Below are 16,879 nucleotides of genomic sequence, written 5' to 3'. Positions count from 1 at the left end.
TTCACTGGTTCTATTCTGCATTTTCTTCCATATCGTTCACTCCAGTACGTTGTTATTTTACTGTGTAGATTTGGGACCTGGCCCTCCAGTATTTTCCATGTGTATATTATTTGGTATCTCTCTCGTCTCCTTTCTTGTGAGTACATTTGGAGAGCTTTGAGACTATCCCAATAATTTAGGTGCTTTATCGCGTCTATGCGTGCCGTATATGTTCTCTGTATTCCCTCTATTTCAGCAATCTCTCCTGCTCTGAAGGGGGAAGTGAGTACTGAGCAGTACTCAAGACGGGACAACACAAGTGACTTGAAGAGTACAACCATTGTGATGGGATCCCTGGATTTGAAAGTTCTCGTAATCCATCCGATCATTTTTCTGGCTGCCGCAATATTTGCTTGGTTATGCTCCCTAAACGTTAGGTCGTCAGACATCATTATTCCCAAATCCTTGACATCCTGTTTTCCTACTATGGGTACATTTGATTGTGTTTTGTACTCTGTATTATGTTTAAGATCCTCGTTTTTACCGTACCTGAGTACCTGGAATTTATAACTGTTAAACATCATGTTATTTTCTGCTGCCCAATCGAAAACTTTATTAATATCTGCTTGTAGTTTTTCAATGTCTTCAGCAGAAATGCCCCCCCCCCCGCACATCACCCCACCTTCTTAGATCCCCCCACACATCACCCCACCTTCCCCTCCCCCCCACACATCACCCCACCTCATCCCGCGGCTCCCCCATAAAGCAGCAGCAATATATCTTCATCTGATGGCCGCCTCAGCCCACTTCTCTTTCCAATCTGGCGGCCATCTTTCTCCCCAACATTTTCACGGCATTAAAACTTGAAATTACCTCACAACGCAGACTCGTGCAGATTACTTGCCTCCCCCCTCCTTGCGGCCCCCTCTCCCGTTCCTCCCTACCCTCTCACCCCCCTCCCTTCTCCCTTGTTCGTTAAGCACACCCTCCCTTCCCTACTGCCCTGTTCGTTAAACCTTCCACGGTCACAACTACCCCCTCTTTTCCTAGTTCCCACCCATCCTACGCCCCCTGCACGCCCCCCACCACCGCCCCCTGCACGCCCCCCACCACCGCCCCCCCACCGCCTCCTGCACGCCCCCCTCCCACATTTTGCTCACAAGTTCACCAACTTCTGCAACAACTAATTCGGTAATAATGCCATTTGCATGCCAGACATTGCCCAACTGGTAGTCATTCCAGCCCCAACGACCCAGAACCACTCCCCTACTTGTTGCACCAATATTACTCAACCACTCTTCACTGCCTGCAGTTTACCTGTACAGGGTTTCCAGAGTTATGCCCCACAAGCCCGGCAGCTTGGCTTTGCATCTACCGCGCCACACACCAATATGCGTTAGGTTCGAATGGTTGCCGCGTGTTTGGTTGTGTAGTGTGGTGGACAGAACTGATGGTGTTGATGGTGTAGGGTGTCCTTACTCTACCGCCGGGCTGTGGTGGGTATGTGGGCCTGCGGGCCGCTCCAAGCAACAGCCTGGTGGACCAACCGGGCTGTGGTGGGTATGTGGGCCTGAGGGCCGCTCCAAGCAACAGCCTGGTGGACCAACCGGGCTGTGGTGGGTATGTGGACCTGCGGGCCGCTCCAAGCAACAGCCTGGTGGATCAACCGGGCTGTGGTGGGTATGTGGACCTGCGGGCCGCTCCAAGCAACAGCCTGGTGGACCAACCGGGCTGTGGTGGGTATGTGGGCCTGCGGGCCGCTCCAAGCAACAGCCTGGTGGACCAACCGGGCTGTGGTGGGTATGTGGGCCGCTCCAAGCAACAGCCTGGTGGACCAACCGGGCTGTGGTGGGTATGTGGGCCTGCGGGCCGCTCCAAGCAACAGCCTGGTGGACCAACCGGGCTGTGGTGGGTATGTGGGCCTGCGGGCCGCTCCAAGCAACAGCCTGGTGGACCAACTGGGCTGTGGTGGATATGTGGGCCTGCGGGCCGCTCCAAGCAACAGCCTGGTGGACCAACCGGGCTGTGGTGGGTATGTGGGCCTGCGGGCCGCTCCAAGCAACAGCCTGGTGGACCAACCGGGCTGTGGTCGGTATGTGGGCCTGCGGGCCGCTCCAAGCAACAGCCTGGTGGACCAACCGGGCTGTGGTGGGTATGTGGGCCTGCGGGCCGCTCCAAGCAACAGCCTGGTGGACCAACCCTTGCTGTGGTGGGTATGTGGGCCTGCGGGCCGCTCCAAGCAACAGCCTGGTGGACCAACCAGGCTGTGGTGGGTATGTGGGCCTGCGGGCCGCTCCAAGCAACAGCCTGGTGGACCAACCGGGCTGTGGTGGGTATGTGGGCCTGCGGGCCGCTCCAAGCAACAGCCTGGTGGACCAACCGGGCTGTGGTGGGTATGTGGGCCTGCGGGCCGCTCCAAGCAACAGCCTGGTGGACCAACCGGGCTGTGGTGGGTATGTGGGCCTGCGGGCCGCTCCAAGCAACAGCCTGGTGGACCAACCGGGCTGTGGTGGATATGTGGGCCTGCGGGCCGCTCCAAGCAGCAGCCTGGTGGACCAAACTCTCACAAGTCAAGCCTGGCCTCGGGCCGGGCTTGGGGAGTAGAAGAACTCCCAGAACCCCATCAACCAGGTATCAACTCCAATCACTGGCTTGGTGAACTACCACTAACATCGTCAGTGAAGGTCTGTTAAACGTTACTAACAACGACCTCTCTGAAGCCTCGTTAGTGATCCAGTTACTAACAGAGGGGGGATACACCCCCACCCTGATCAACGAAGCTGTGTTAAATGACGTCAGGCTGCGAGCAGCCGCGTCTCACAGCCTGGTTGACCAGTCCAGCAACCAGGAGGCCTGGTCGACGACCGGGCCGCGGCGGACGTTGAACCCTGAAATCATCGCAAGGTAACTATCAGAATACATTAACTGTATCTATACAACCAGGAATAATACAACACGCCCCCCCCCCACCCACATGATTCAGGATAAAGTCAACACGGCTCTTAGTACCAGGATCACAAGAGGCACTCACACAAGAGGCACTCACACAAGAGGCACTCACACAAGAGGCACTCACACAAGAGGCACTCACACAAGAGGCACTCACACAAGAGGCACTCACACAAGAGGCACTCACACAAGAGGCACTCACACAAGAGGTACTCACACAAGAGGTACTCACACAAGAGGTACTCACACAAGAGGTACTCACACAAGAGGTACTCACATTACTACCCGCTCACCCTCAAACTCTGGATACCTCATCACACCACATTTACCTGGGGAGAAAAAAATATATATGTAAATAATCACATATGAACGTAACTACATATATACACTGACGTCTCTCAGAGAGGCGGTAGAGACAGTGTAACACACACACACATATATATATATATATATATACAAGACTTCTCACAAGATAGTAGTTAAGTGTTCTTTTTTTGACTAGTGATTACCTGTTTTAAGTTTCCAGAGTTGTACTCGGGCAGCCTGGCCTGTGAGACTGTCCTCGTACTCCTCGTGACCACAAAAGCCATCACAGCCTGATTGATCCTCTAACTCTAACAGAAAACTTCTAACGTTGTTCCAGTGACATTTCTTATACAGGTTGGTAGGAGAGCGAAGAACTGTGGGGTCTCTAATATTTATATTCGTGTTCTCTAATGTTCACACATTGTTCCCTAACGTCCATATAGTGTGTTCTCCTCTTCCTCCGCAGCAGAAGGGGCAGCAGAAGAGGCAGCAGGAACAGGAGAAGGGGCAGCAGGAACAGCAGAAGGGGCAGCAGGAACAGCAGAAGGGGCAGCAGGAACAGGAGAAGGGGCAGCAAGAACAGGAGAAGGGGCAGCAGGAACAGGAGAAGGGGCAGCAGAAACAGGAGAAGGGGCAGCAGGAACAGCAGAAGGGGCAGCAGGAACAGCAGAAGGGACAACAGGAACAGCAGAAGGGACAACAGGAACAGCAGAAGGGACAACAGGAACAGCAGAAGGGACAACAGGAACAGCAGAAGGGACAACAGGAACAGCAGAAGGGACAACAGGAACAGCAGAAGGGACAACAGGAACAGCAGAAGGGACAACAGGAACAGCAGAAGTGACAGCAGGAACAGCAGAAGGGGCAGCAGGAACAGCAGAAGGGGCAGCAGGAACAGCAGAAGGGACAACAGCAACAGCAGAAGGGGCAGCAGGAACAGCAGAAGGGACAACAGGAACAGCAGAAGGGGCAGCAGGAACAGCAGAAGGGACAACAGGAACAGCAGAAGGGACAACAGGAACAGCAGAAGGGACAACAGGAACAGCAGAAGGGACAACAGGAACAGCAGAAGGGACAGCAGGAACAGCAGAAGGGGCAGCAGGAACAGCAGCAGAGACTACCTGCTGGCGCTAGTGTTAGGGGAAGACAGGTATAATCCTGATCAAATAAACTGTTGCCAAGCAGCCAACGTGTGACACGGAAGGAGCCTGGACAAGGGCACGTACGAGGCACGGGCGTGAGCAGGGTACGAGAGGGCTGGCAATTAGCACGAGTGCCAGGAAGCAGGAAGAAACACACCTTAAGTCAGCAGTACTCTTCCTGGGAACGCTCCACAGAGAGGATCACACTCAAAGGGAGCCGGTCGGCCGAGCGGACAGCACGCGGGGCTTGTGATCCTGTGGTCCTGGGTTCGATCCCAGGCGCCGGCGAGAAACAATGGACAGTTTCTTTCACCCTATGCCCCTGTTACCTAGCAGTAAAATAGATACCTGGGTGTTAGTCAGCTGTCACGGGCTGCTTCCTGGGGGTGGAGGCCTGGTCGAGGACCGGGCCGCGGGGACACTAAAAAAGCCCCGAAATCATCTCAAGATAACCTCAAGATAACCTCTTGAACAACAGCACTGCTGATAAAGGTAAACAGAGGGTAGGGGAGGATAAAGGCGGTGGGGAAGAAGGTAAGGGGAGGCTGCTAACCTTACCTTACCTTACGAGGGCTGCAAGAATCAACGCCCTGACTGCTGGTCGGGTCAACACACTGCTCGCATTCTAACGTGTGAATCACAGTCTTATTGATCAGGAATTCTTCGGGGCCGTTTATCGCGTTTGTTCCTAAACACCGTGAGAGATCGGCCACATAGTGACGCAGGTGAGCATACCTGGAGCGTACCTAGAGAGGGTTTCAAGAGTTCTTCTACGCCCTGAAGGCATGAAGAACACTTTATATCCGAGACGGACTCGAGTCCTCTGACTTGTGGAGCCACATTTGAGGACTGCCTCCGCCCCAGCACATCTGACATGTCAGGTGTGTCGGGGCGAAGTACAGGTGTGTCAGGTGTGTCAGGTGTGTCGGGGCGCAGTACAGGTGTGTCAGGTGTGTCGGGGCGCAGTACAGGTGTGTCAGATGTGTCGGGGCGCAGTACAGGTGTGTGAGATGTGTCGGGGCGCAGTACAGGTGTGTCAGGTGTGTCGGGGCGCAGTACAGGTGTGTCAGGTGTGTCGGGGCGCAGTACAGGTGTGTCGGGGCGCAGTACAGGTGTGTGAGATGTGTCGGGGCCCAGTACAGGTGTGTCAGATGTGTCGGGGCGCAGTACAGGTGTGTCAGATGTGTCGGGGCGCAGTACAGGTGTGTCAGATGTGTCGGGGCGCAGTGCAGGTGTGTCAGATGTGTCGGGGCGCAGTACAGGTGTGTACAAAGCTTCCGGTTGCTCTCACTGACTCATTTCATGATGATATTTTTTGGGGGAACTCCAATGATTGATTGATGAAGATTAAACCCTCACTAGAGGCGGCACGGGCATGAATAACCCCGTAGGTGGTACATGTTTGGACTGAATGTGGCCTTTGGTCGTGAAAAGTCCAATAGTGACACTGTCCTATACAAACTGAATCCATTGAGGGATTACTGCGTCAAGCATCAGATGATATTTTTGGAAAGTGAAATGCACATTCTGATGTCCTATTTTGTCTACATAGAAAATGAGTAGTGGTTGCACCCCCTCCCCCAATTATCCCCCCCCTATTCTTCTCCATCCCCCCTATTACACTCTGCCAGAGTGCACAGGTGAGCAACCAATGGGGGGATATTTGACCATTCTTAATATTCGTCAATTGTGCAGTTCCAATTCCACGTGTATTCACAAGAATGTGTCTACAAAGGACATATGGAGTAATGCACAATAGGTAAGGGGCCAGATTCACGAAGCAGTTACGCAAGCACTTACGAACGTGTACATCTTTCCTCAATCATTGACGGCTTTGGTTACATTTATTAAACAGTTTACAAGCATGAAAACTTGCCAATCAACTGTTGTTATTGTTATAAACAGCCTCCTGGTGCTTCGGAGCTCATTAATTGGTTAATAATTGTAAACAAAGCCGCCAAACATTGAGAAAAGATGGACAGGTTCGTAAGTGCTTGCGTAACTGCTTCGTGAATCTGGCTCAAGGACAGGAGTTACACACATACTAATGAAGCTACTGTCACGCACAACGTTTCGGGCAAAACGTTTCGTTTCCGCGGTAAATTGTACGGTAGTCGGGTGATTAGTGAGGTGATTATTGTGACGGCTGAACATGTCTGACAACATTCTTACAGAGACTGCATTGTGGGCAACCCTCTTCATTATCATTGTGCTAGTTATGGTTATGCCGGGTGGCTTGGTTATGCCAGGTGGGTTGGTTACGCCAGGTGGGTTGGTTACGCCAGGTGGGTTGGTTACGCCGGGTGGGTTGGTTACGCCGGGTGGGTTGGTTACGCCAGGTGGGTTGGTTACGCCAGGTGGGTTGGTTACGCCAGGTGGGTTGGTTACGCCAGGTGGGTTGGTTACGCCAGGTGGGTTGGTTACGCCAGGTGGGTTGGTTACGTCGGGTGGGTTGGTTATGCCAGGTGGGTTGGTATTGCCAGGTGGGTTGGTTACGCCAGGTGGGTTGGTAATGCCAGGTGGGTTGGTAATGCCAGGTGGGTTGGTTATGCCGGGTGGATTGGTTATACCAGGTGGGTTGGTATTGCCAGGTGGGTTGGTTATACCAGGTGGGTTGGTTATGACAGGATTGGTTATGCCAGGTAAGTTGGTTATGCCAGGTGGGTTTGTTACGCCAGGTGGGTTGGTTATACCAGGTGAGTTGGTTATGCCGGATGGGTTGGTTATGCCAGGTGGGTTGGTTACGCCAGGTGGGTTGGTTACGCCAGGTGAGTTGGTTATGCCAGGTGGGTTGGTTATGCCAGGTGGGTTGGTTACGCCAGGTGGGTTGGTTACGCCAGGTGGGTTGGTTACGCCAGGTGGGTTGGTTACGCCAGGTGGGTTGCTTACGCCAGGTGAGTTGGTTACGCCAGGTGGGTTGGTTACGCCAGGTGGGCTGGTTACGCCAGGTGGGCTGGTTATGCCAGGTGGGTTGGTTATGTCAGGTGGGTTGGTTATGTCAGGTGGGTTGGTTACGCCAGGTGGGTTGGTTATGCCGGGTGGGTTGGTTATGCCGGGTTTGTTGGTTATGCCAGGTGGGTTGGTTACGTCGGGTGGGTTGGTTATGCCAGGTGGGTTGGTTACGTCAGGTGGGTTGGTTATGCCAGGTGGGTTGGTTATGCCAGGTGGGTTGGTAATGCCAGGTGGGTTGGTTACGCCGGGTGGATTGGTTATACCAAGTGGATTGGTAATGCCAGGTGGGTTGGTTACGCCGGGTGGATTGGTTATACCAGGTAGGTTGGTTACGCCAGGTGGGTTGGTTACGCCGGGTGGGTTGGTTATGACAGGTGGGTTGGTTATGACAGGTGGGTTGGTTACGCCAGGTGGGTTGGTTACGCCAGGTAGGTTGGTTATGCCAGGTTGGTTGGTTACGCCAGGTGGGTTGGTTATGACAGGTGGGTTGGTTATGACAGGTGGGTTGGTTACGCCGGGTGGGTTGGTTATGACAGGTGGGTTGGTTACGCCAGGTGGGTTGGTTACGCCAGGTAGGTTGGTTATGCCAGGTGGGTTGGTTACGCCAGGTGGGTTGGTTACGCCAGGCTTCAACAGTAATGCCCATCGTAGTTGTAATTACAGATCGTAATTACTCAACGATCGCAAAAGTATTGCGTTTTGTTACACACACAACTAGAAGACAGAATAAAAAGAGGTGATATGATCACTACATACAAAATAGTAACAGGAATTGATAAAATCGATAGGGAAGATTTCCTGAGACCTGGAACTTTAAGAACAAGAGGTCATAGATATAAACTAGCTAAACACAGATGCCGAAGAAATATAAGAAAATTCACTTTCGCAAACAGAGTGGTAGACGGTTGGAACAAGTTAGGTGAGAAGGTGGTGGAGGCCAAGACCGTCAGTAGTTTCAAAGCGTTATATGACAAAGAGTGCTGGGAAGACGGGACACCACGAGCGTAGCTCTCATCCTGTAACTACACTTAGGTAATTACACACACACACACACACACACACACACACACACACACACACACACACACACAAAGTAGTTTCAAAGAGTTACATGACAAAGAGTGCTGGGAAGACGGGACACCACGAGCGTAGCTCTCATCCTGTAACTACACTTAGGTAATTACAGTGGAAACAGTTAACAAAAGTTCAAATCCGTTATTTTGTGTACGTTTTCCAACATTGTTCCTTGACAAAAATAGAGGCAGAGAATATTTCTCTTCTTCTCAGTAATTAACTCTTGTCGATCAACTCTGGTGTAATTGGAATTAAAATTTCAGTTATTGCTACAGCATTTCTGGCAACAGTAACCTTACGCCTCTTTCAGCCGGCGGGCAGGAGCTGTGCATGTGTGTGTGTGTGTGTACTGTGCATGTGTGTGTACCGTGCATGTGTGTGTGTACTGTGCATGTGTGTGTGTGTGTACCGTGCATGTGTGTGTGTACTGTGCATGTGTGTGTGTACTGTGCATGTGTGTGTACCGTGCATGTGTGTGTGTACTGTGCATGTGTGTGTGTGTGTACCGTGCATGTGTGTGTGTGTGTACCGTGCATGTGTGTGTACCGTGCATGTGTGTGTGTGTGTACCGTGCATGTGTGTGTGTGTACCGTGCATGTGTGTGTACCGTGCATGCGTGTGTGTGTGTACCGTGCATGTGTGTGTGTGTGTACCGTGCATGTGTGTGTGTGTGTACCGTGCATGTGTGTGTGTGTGTGTACCGTGCATGTGTGTGTGTGTGTGTGTACCGTGCATGTGTGTGTGTGTGTGTACCGTGCATGTGTGTGTGTGTGTACCGTGCATGTGTGTGTGTGTGTACCGTGCATGTGTGTGTACTGTGCATGTGTGTGTGTACCGTGCATGTGTGTGTGTACCGTGCTTGTGTGTGTACTGTGCATGTGTGTGTACCGTGCGTGTGTGTGTACCGTGCTTGTGTGTGTACCGTGCATGTGTGTACTGTGCATGTGTGTGTACCGTGCATGTGTGTGTGTGTGTGTACCGTGCATGTGTGTGTGTACCGTGCTTGTGTGTGTGTACCGTGCTTGTGTGTGTGTACCGTGCTTGTGTGTGTGTACCGTGCTTGTGTGTGTACTGTGCATGTGTGTGTACCGTGCATGTGTGTGTACTGTGCATGTGTGTGTGTACCGTGCTTGTGTGTGTACCGTGCATGTGTGTGTGTACCGTGCTTGTGTGTGTGTACCGTGCATGTGTGTGGGTACTGTGCATGTGTGTGTGTACTGTGCATGTGTGTGTGTACTGTGCATGTGTGTGTGTACTGTGCATGTGTGTGTGTACTGTGCATGTGTATGTGTACTGTGCATGTGTGTGTGTACTGTGCATGTGTGTACCGTGCTTGTGTGTGTGTACTGTGCATGTGTGTACCGTGCTTGTGTGTGTACTGTGCATGTGTGTACCGTGCTTGTGTGTGTGTACTGTGCATGTGTGTACCGTGCAAGACTGCCATGCCCAGACTTCACCCCCCCCCCCCCCCACACACACACACACACACACACACACACACACACACACACACACACACACACACACACACACACACACACACACACACAAGGATAAACAAGGTAAAGGTAAACAAGGATGAACTATTCAACACTGGTGGGACGCGAACAAGGGGACACAGGTGGAAGCTGAGTACCCAAATGAGCCACAGAGACGTTAGAAAGAACTTTTTCAGTGTCAGAGTAGTTAACGAATGGAATGCATTAGGCAGTGATGTGGTGGAGGCTGACTCCATACACAGTTTCAAATGTAGATATGATAGAGCCCAATAGGCTCAGGAATCTGTACACCAGTTGATTGACGGTTGAGAGGCGGGACCAAAGAGCCAGAGCTCAACCCCCGCAAGCACAATTAGGTGAGTACAATTAGGTGAGTACACACACACACACACACACACACACACACACACACACACACACACACCTTGCACTCATCCCCCAGGTCCCCATCGGAGTCCAGGTTCTCAGAACACGCGCCGTGCGCCGACCAGCCCTTACATTCCAGGGTGTTGCCCTGAACGACATTTGTGGTCGTTCAGTATGACGACCCCAGGACAGACCCCAGTGGACCCCCAGGACAGACCCCAGTGGACCCCCAGGACAGACCCCAGTGGACCCCCAGGACAGACCCCAGTGGACCCCCAGGACAGACCCCAGTGGACCCCCAGGACAGACCCCAGTGGACCCCAGGGCGTTTAAGGACAACCTCAGGCGACACCATTGGGCAAGAATATAAGAATGAAGATATCACCAGTAGTACTTGAACGACCCCATGACCCCCTGACCCCAGGCTCGCCTCCTGCTGAGGTCAAGCAGGGGATGGCAAAGGAGGTATTCTCACCAGGCACTGCTGTCCTACCTGCTGGGAGCAGAAGTGTTTGGGCCGTGATGCGAGTCGTGACTTCAAAAATGTGCAACAAGTCTTGCTTGTGTGTTCGGGCGCAGTGCAGAGTTGATGAGCGGCTGGAAATGGTGGGCGTCAAAGGCGTGCTGGCAGCAACTGAAGTGAGGAAAAGATTGGATGCGTTCTATGGTGGCCACAAGCCTGGACGCCTGTCCGGGCTTAGGGGAGTAGAAGAACGCCCGGAACCCAGGCATTCCGTATGGCTAATTGGGCTCAGCCAGCCCGACTGAGCCGCCAGTTGCATGCACAGTACACAAGAACTATCTGCTGTAGCTGTGCTGCACTGTTGTGCATCTCCCACAGCTACAACAAGCAGGAGATCTATTAATGATACACGTCTGAAGATCAGCAGTCACAACACCACAAGGAAGCTGAAGATATTACAGACATCTTAGAGAGCTGAAGTCAGCAACACACCACAAAGAATTGTTTCAGTGTCTGAGTAGTCAAAGAAATGTAACAAGATTAGGCAGTGATGTGGTGGAGGCTGACTCCATACACACCTTCAAATGTAGATATGATAGAGCCCAATAGGCTCTGGAACCTGTACACCAGCCGATTGACAGTTGAGAGGCGGGACCAAAGAGCCAGAGCTCAACCCCCGCCAGCACAACTAGGCCACTACAAGATGGGGCGTCTACACGGTGTGGTAGTCACACTGGCCAGTGACAGGTTTTTAGTCAATACATAACGACTGTGGCCAAGATCACTAACGACCTGCTAATCTGTTGATCCAATAATTGGGATAATGTCACATGTGCTGCATGGCTGGTGTGAGGCGCCGCCCCTCACCAGCCTGGCTACTGGTGCAGGAGTCTCCGCCTGTGTGCAGGCGCGGCCTTCACGCTCAACACTAATAGTGCAACATGGCACGAAAACATTCACATTCAACACTAATTACGATTCGTTACAGGAGGAGGAGGAGGAGGAGGGTAGGACACGGAGAAGAGGAGGAGGAGGGTAGGACACGGAGAAGAGGAGGAGGAGGGTAGGACACGGAGAAGAGGAGGAGGAGGGTAGGACACGGAGAAGAGGAGGAGGAGGGTAGGACACGGAGAAGAGGAGGAGGAGGGTAGGACACGGAGAAGAGGAGGAGGAGGGTAGGACACGGAGAAGAGGAGGAGGAGGGTAGGACACGGAGAAGAGGAGGAGGAGGGTAGGACACGGAGAAGAGGAGGAGGAGGGTAGGACACGGAGAAGAGGAGGAGGAGGGTAGGACACGGAGAAGAGGAGGAGGAGGGTAGGACACGGAGGAGGTGAAGAAGGCAGTAAGGAAGACGGGCAGTACAACAGCCTGGTGGAACACACCAGGTGAGGGCGAAGGAGACCTGTGAATCCAGCAGCCTCTAGAAGCCAGTCAAGGGAAGACGAGCTCCAGACAAAGGCCATGAGGGAGGGAGGCATGAGGGAGGGAGAGATGAGGGAGGGTGGGAGGGATGAGGGAGGGAGGGAGGGAGGCATGAGGGAGGGAGGGAGGGAGGCATGAGGGAGAGAGGGAGGGAGGCATGAGGGAGAGAGGGAGGGAGGGAAGCCAAACACAAGAGGGGGCAAGGTTAGAGGCCAGCAAGCACGCAGGCACTAGAGGACAGGCCTTGCTGGCCACACAGACGGCTGCCCATGTAGGATAATGTTTACTTTTGTCATGGGAGCCTGCTAGGGTGTTGTGTGGTGCTCTAGCTCTTGGCCTCCAGTCCAGTCCCACCAACTCGCCTCACCTGCTATATAATTCCCACCAAATATTAACATAATCCACAGTTAAATATAGTTTGAAGTGAATCAGCATCAGCAGAACCACCACCACCTACTTGTCTCTTGTCTACCTGTACTTGGTTCCGGGGATCAATGTCCACGCGGCCCGCTCTCTAACCAGGCTTCTGGTTGCTGGACTGGTCAACCAGGCTGTTGGACGCGGCTGCTCGCACCCTGGCGTATGAGTCACAGTCTGGTCGATCAGGTATCCTTTGGAGGTGTTTATCCAATTCACTCTTGAACACTGTGAGGGGTTGGCCAGTTATGTCCCTTATGTGTAGTGGAAGCGTGTTGAACAGTCTCGGGCCTCTGATGTTGATAGTTCTCTCTTGAACACTCTGAGGGGTCGGCCAGTTATGCCCCTTATGTGTAGTGGAAGCGTGTTGAACAGTCTCGGTCCTCTGATGTTGATAGTTCTCTCTTGAACACTGTGAGGGGTAGGCCAGTTATGTCCCTTATGTGTAGTGGAAGCGTGTTGAACAGTCTCGGACCTCTGATGTTGATAGTTCTCTCTTGAACACTGTGAGGGGTCGGCCAGTTATGCCCCTTATGTGTAGTGGAAGCGTATTGAACAGTCTCGGGCCTCTGATGTTGATAGTTCTCTCTTGAACACTGTGAGGGGTTGGCCAGTTATGTCCCTTATGTGTAGTGGAAGCGTGTTGAACAGTCTCGGGCCTCTGATGTTGATAGTTCTCGAACACTGTGAGGGGTCGGCCAGTTATGTCCCTTATGTGTAGTGGAAGCGTGTTGAACAGTCTCGGGCCTCTGATGTTGATAGTTCTCTCTTGAACACTGTGAGGGGTCGGCCAGTTATGTCCCTTATGTGTAGTGGAAGCGTGTTGAACAGTCTCGGGCCTCTGATGTTGATAGTTCTCTCTTGAACACTGTGAGGGGTCGGCCAGTTATGTCCCTTATGTGTAGTGGAAGCGTGTTGAACAGTCTCGGGCCTCTGATGGTGATTGTTCTCTCTTGAACACTGTGAGGGGTTGGCCAGTTATGTCCCTTATGTGTAGTGGAAGCGTGTTGAACAGTCTCGGGCCTCTGATGTTGATAGAGTTCTCTCTCAGAGTACCTGTTGCACCTCTGCTCTTCAACGAGTACTATGCTCTGCTATTCAATGATACAGTGCTATAGTTTGTAACCTTGTCTCTGTCCGATATGAGAATGAGAAAAAGTACGGTAGAAAGCACAGTACCCTGGAGGGGGAGGGGAGAGATTGGGGTGCACCAGAGAAAGCACAGTACCCGTGAGGATTGTGCTTTTCACAGTGGATGACCCTGATTTAACTAGCTTTTTCCATTATTGATGAAGATAGAATTCCAGTAGTGAGGGCCTGGGGCATGCTGTCTCTGGCTGCTTCACAGTCCTGGGGGGTGACAGCTGATACATGGTTCCATGAAAGACCTGGATAAATTCTGGTTCGGTAACAGGGTTATTGATTAGTGGGGACCAATTACCGCGAAACGTGGTGGAGGTGATTGTTTCAAGCGTGGTTTGGACATTTGTATGAGTGGGATACCTGGTTGCTTGATGGGGTTCTGGGAGTTCTTCTACTGCCCAAGCCCGGCCCGAGGCCAGGCTTGACTTGTGAGAGTTTGGTCCACCAGGCTGTTGCTTGGAGCGGCCCGCAGGCCCACATACCCACCACAGCCCGGTTGGTCCACCAGGCTGTTGCTTGGAGCGGCCCACATACCCACCACAGCCCGGTTGGTCCACCAGGCTGTTGCTTGGAGCGGCCCGCAGGCCCACAGACCCACCACAGCCCGGTTGGTCCACCAGGCTGTTGCTTGGAGCGGCCCGCAGGCCCACATACCCACCACAGCCCGGTTGGTCCACCAGGCTGTTGCTTGGAGCGGCCCGCAGGCCCACAGACCCACCACAGCCCGGTTGGTCCACCAGGCTGTTGCTTGGAGCGGCCCGCAGGCCCACATACCCACCACAGCCCGGTTGGTCCACCAGGCTGTTGCTTGGAGCGGCCCGTAGGCCCACATACCCACCACAGCCCGGATGATCCGAAACTTCTTAGAAAACTATCTAGTTTTCTCTTGATGTCCACGGTTGTTCCGGCAATATTTCTTATAGTTGCTGGGAGGTCGCCGGATTGGGTAGTTATTAATAGGAACTGCCTCGTATGGGCTAATAGGCCTTCTGCAGATACCTTTATTCTTATCTTCTTATGTTGGTGTCACATTCATAAAGAATTCGTTTAAATCATTTATCTTCAGTGTGGTTCAGGGGTTCACTGAAAACGGAATCGTCCTCAGTACTTCACTCACTTCTTTCATGTCATTTGTGAAAGTTCCATCACCCCTTGTGCAGCGGTACGATGCTGGCTCCAGTTTTTGTACTATATTTTGAATTGGAGGAAAGGGATTTGAGGTGCCTTTTTATTTCACGGATGGCCTTTTGCTCTCCCCCTCCCTCCCTCTCCCTCTCTTCCCCTCCCCCTCCCCCTCTCTTCTTCTCCCTCTTTCCCCCCCGGTTTTTTTTGGGAGTAAAGAGGAAGGAGAGGCATAGGTGACGGGAAATATAGAAGTGGGAAATACAGTGAGAGGTATGAAAGCAGGCGGGCTGTCCGCCTTGCTGACACCATGTGTGGGTGTTGGCAGCTAAGCTAAGCTGGCTCCCTCTTGTCAGGGAGCTGTGCGTGTGTGAGAGGTTCTTCACATGTGTTTCACCATATATGGATGTCTATAGATGAATACTGTGTAGCATTCATATATACACACTCCGATGCTTCCACACACGGTATTCTGTTTAAGGCTCTTTATTTTATTATTATTATTTATCGAGTTGTCATACATATTATTTATCGAGTTGTTCATACATACACATATATGAACTGTTCATATATAACTCATCTGGGGATTATATACTGTGGGGCGGGGTTTTCGTCCAGAGAATCGAGGCTCTTGGGCCACCAGCTGTGGGAGTAGGGCGTCTCATCTTGGGCCACCAGCTGTGGGAGTGGGGCGTCTCATCTTGGGCCACCAGCTGTGGGAGTGGGGCGTCTCATCTTGGGCCACCAGCTGTGGGAGCGGGGCGTCTCATCTTGGGCAACCAGCTGTGGGAGTGGGGCGTCTCATCTTGGGCCACCAGCTGTGGGAGTGGGGCGTCTCATCTTGGGCCACCAGCTGTGGGAGTGGGGCGTCTCATCTTGGGCCACCAGCTGTGGGAGTAGGGCGTCTCATCTTGGGCCACCAGCTGTGGGAGTGGGGCGTCTCATCTTGGGCCACCAGCTGTGGGAGTAGGGCGTCTCATCTTGGGCCACCAGCTGTGGGAGTGGGGCGTCTCATCTTGGGCCACCAGCTGTGGGAGTGGGGCGTCTCATCTTGGGCCACCAGCTGTGGGAGCGGGGCGTCTCATCTTGGAGTAATGTTTCTAACATTAGGATGGAGTTCCACACCCTGATGGCTTGGTGCTGCAGTCTGATGTTTAGTGGCTGTGTGTTCAGGAGTTCCTGGAGCTCCTGGATTGTCTGATCATATGGTGGACGGTGTTTGGCTGCTCTCCTTAGCGCCTTATTTTCCCCCCTCCCCTCCCTCTCTCTCTCTCCCTCTCTCTTTCTCTCTCTCCCTCTCTCTTTCTCTCTCTTTCTCTCTCTCCCCCTCTTCCTCCCTCCCTCTCCCTCCCTCTCTCCCTCCCTCTCCTGGGGTTAATGTTTCTTACAACTTCAGGAATCAAAGCCTTAAAGAGCCGGGGTGAAAGTAGCCTAGACCAGCAACCACAAGCCCCAGAGAGCCAACGCTTGTGCAGTGAACGAAGACATATGAAACAAACCGGAGGGGACAAGAGACTTGGTCAGCTCTTCACAGATAATAAGGAACTAATATACACACATTACAACCTCAACAACAACACAGGTCGGCGTCTCTCTCAGGCTAAAAACAAACACATTCTCCAATAATGTGTTTATAACACGTGAATATAATATATTCGTCAACACTTGGGACAGTTATTGGGGGTGACACATCCTCCCCCCCCAGCCCCCCCAGAACACCAAAAGAGCCCCCCTCCTCCCCCAGGACACCAAAAGAGCCCCCCCTCCCCCCCCCAGGACACCAAAAGAGCCCCCCCCCCCCTGTCAACACCCCCACAATGCACAGACATTAAGTACAAGAGCCGCCACAGACTGTAATATGACGCGCTGAGATGAACCCGTCCTCTTACTAATTATGGCGCTTTGTAAGACGGACGGGTGGCTGAGACGGGCGTTGCTGAGACGGACGGGTGACTGAGACGGGCGTTGCTGAGACGGACGGAATATGTTGACCAGACCACACACTACAAAGTGAAGGGACGACGACGTTTCGGTCCGTCCTGGA

General features: G+C 52.7%; 2 protein-coding genes across 2 annotated transcripts in view; both read left to right on the top strand.

The window, feature by feature from the left end:
• Positions 1-4,078, top strand: part of LOC138352014 (uncharacterized) — an 82,640-nt gene extending 78,562 nt beyond the window's left edge. Inside the window, exon 4 of the mRNA XM_069304184.1 lies at positions 3,701-4,078. Within this exon, the coding sequence (XP_069160285.1) occupies positions 3,701-4,078 (378 nt within the window). The remainder of the gene's footprint in view (positions 1-3,700) is intronic.
• A 7,475-nt stretch (positions 4,079-11,553) lies between these two features.
• LOC138352013 (trophinin-like) overlaps positions 11,554-16,879 on the top strand; it is a 9,141-nt gene continuing 3,815 nt past the window's right edge. The window contains exon 1 of the mRNA XM_069304183.1: positions 11,554-11,765. Within this exon, the coding sequence (XP_069160284.1) occupies positions 11,554-11,765 (212 nt within the window). The remainder of the gene's footprint in view (positions 11,766-16,879) is intronic.

This window comes from Procambarus clarkii, chromosome 52 (assembly GCF_040958095.1).
Source record: "Procambarus clarkii isolate CNS0578487 chromosome 52, FALCON_Pclarkii_2.0, whole genome shotgun sequence".
In the NCBI taxonomy this organism is placed as follows: domain Eukaryota; kingdom Metazoa; phylum Arthropoda; class Malacostraca; order Decapoda; family Cambaridae; genus Procambarus; species Procambarus clarkii.
The sequence above is the reverse complement of the archived record's forward strand: the minus strand, read 5'-3'. Positions and strand labels throughout refer to the sequence as shown.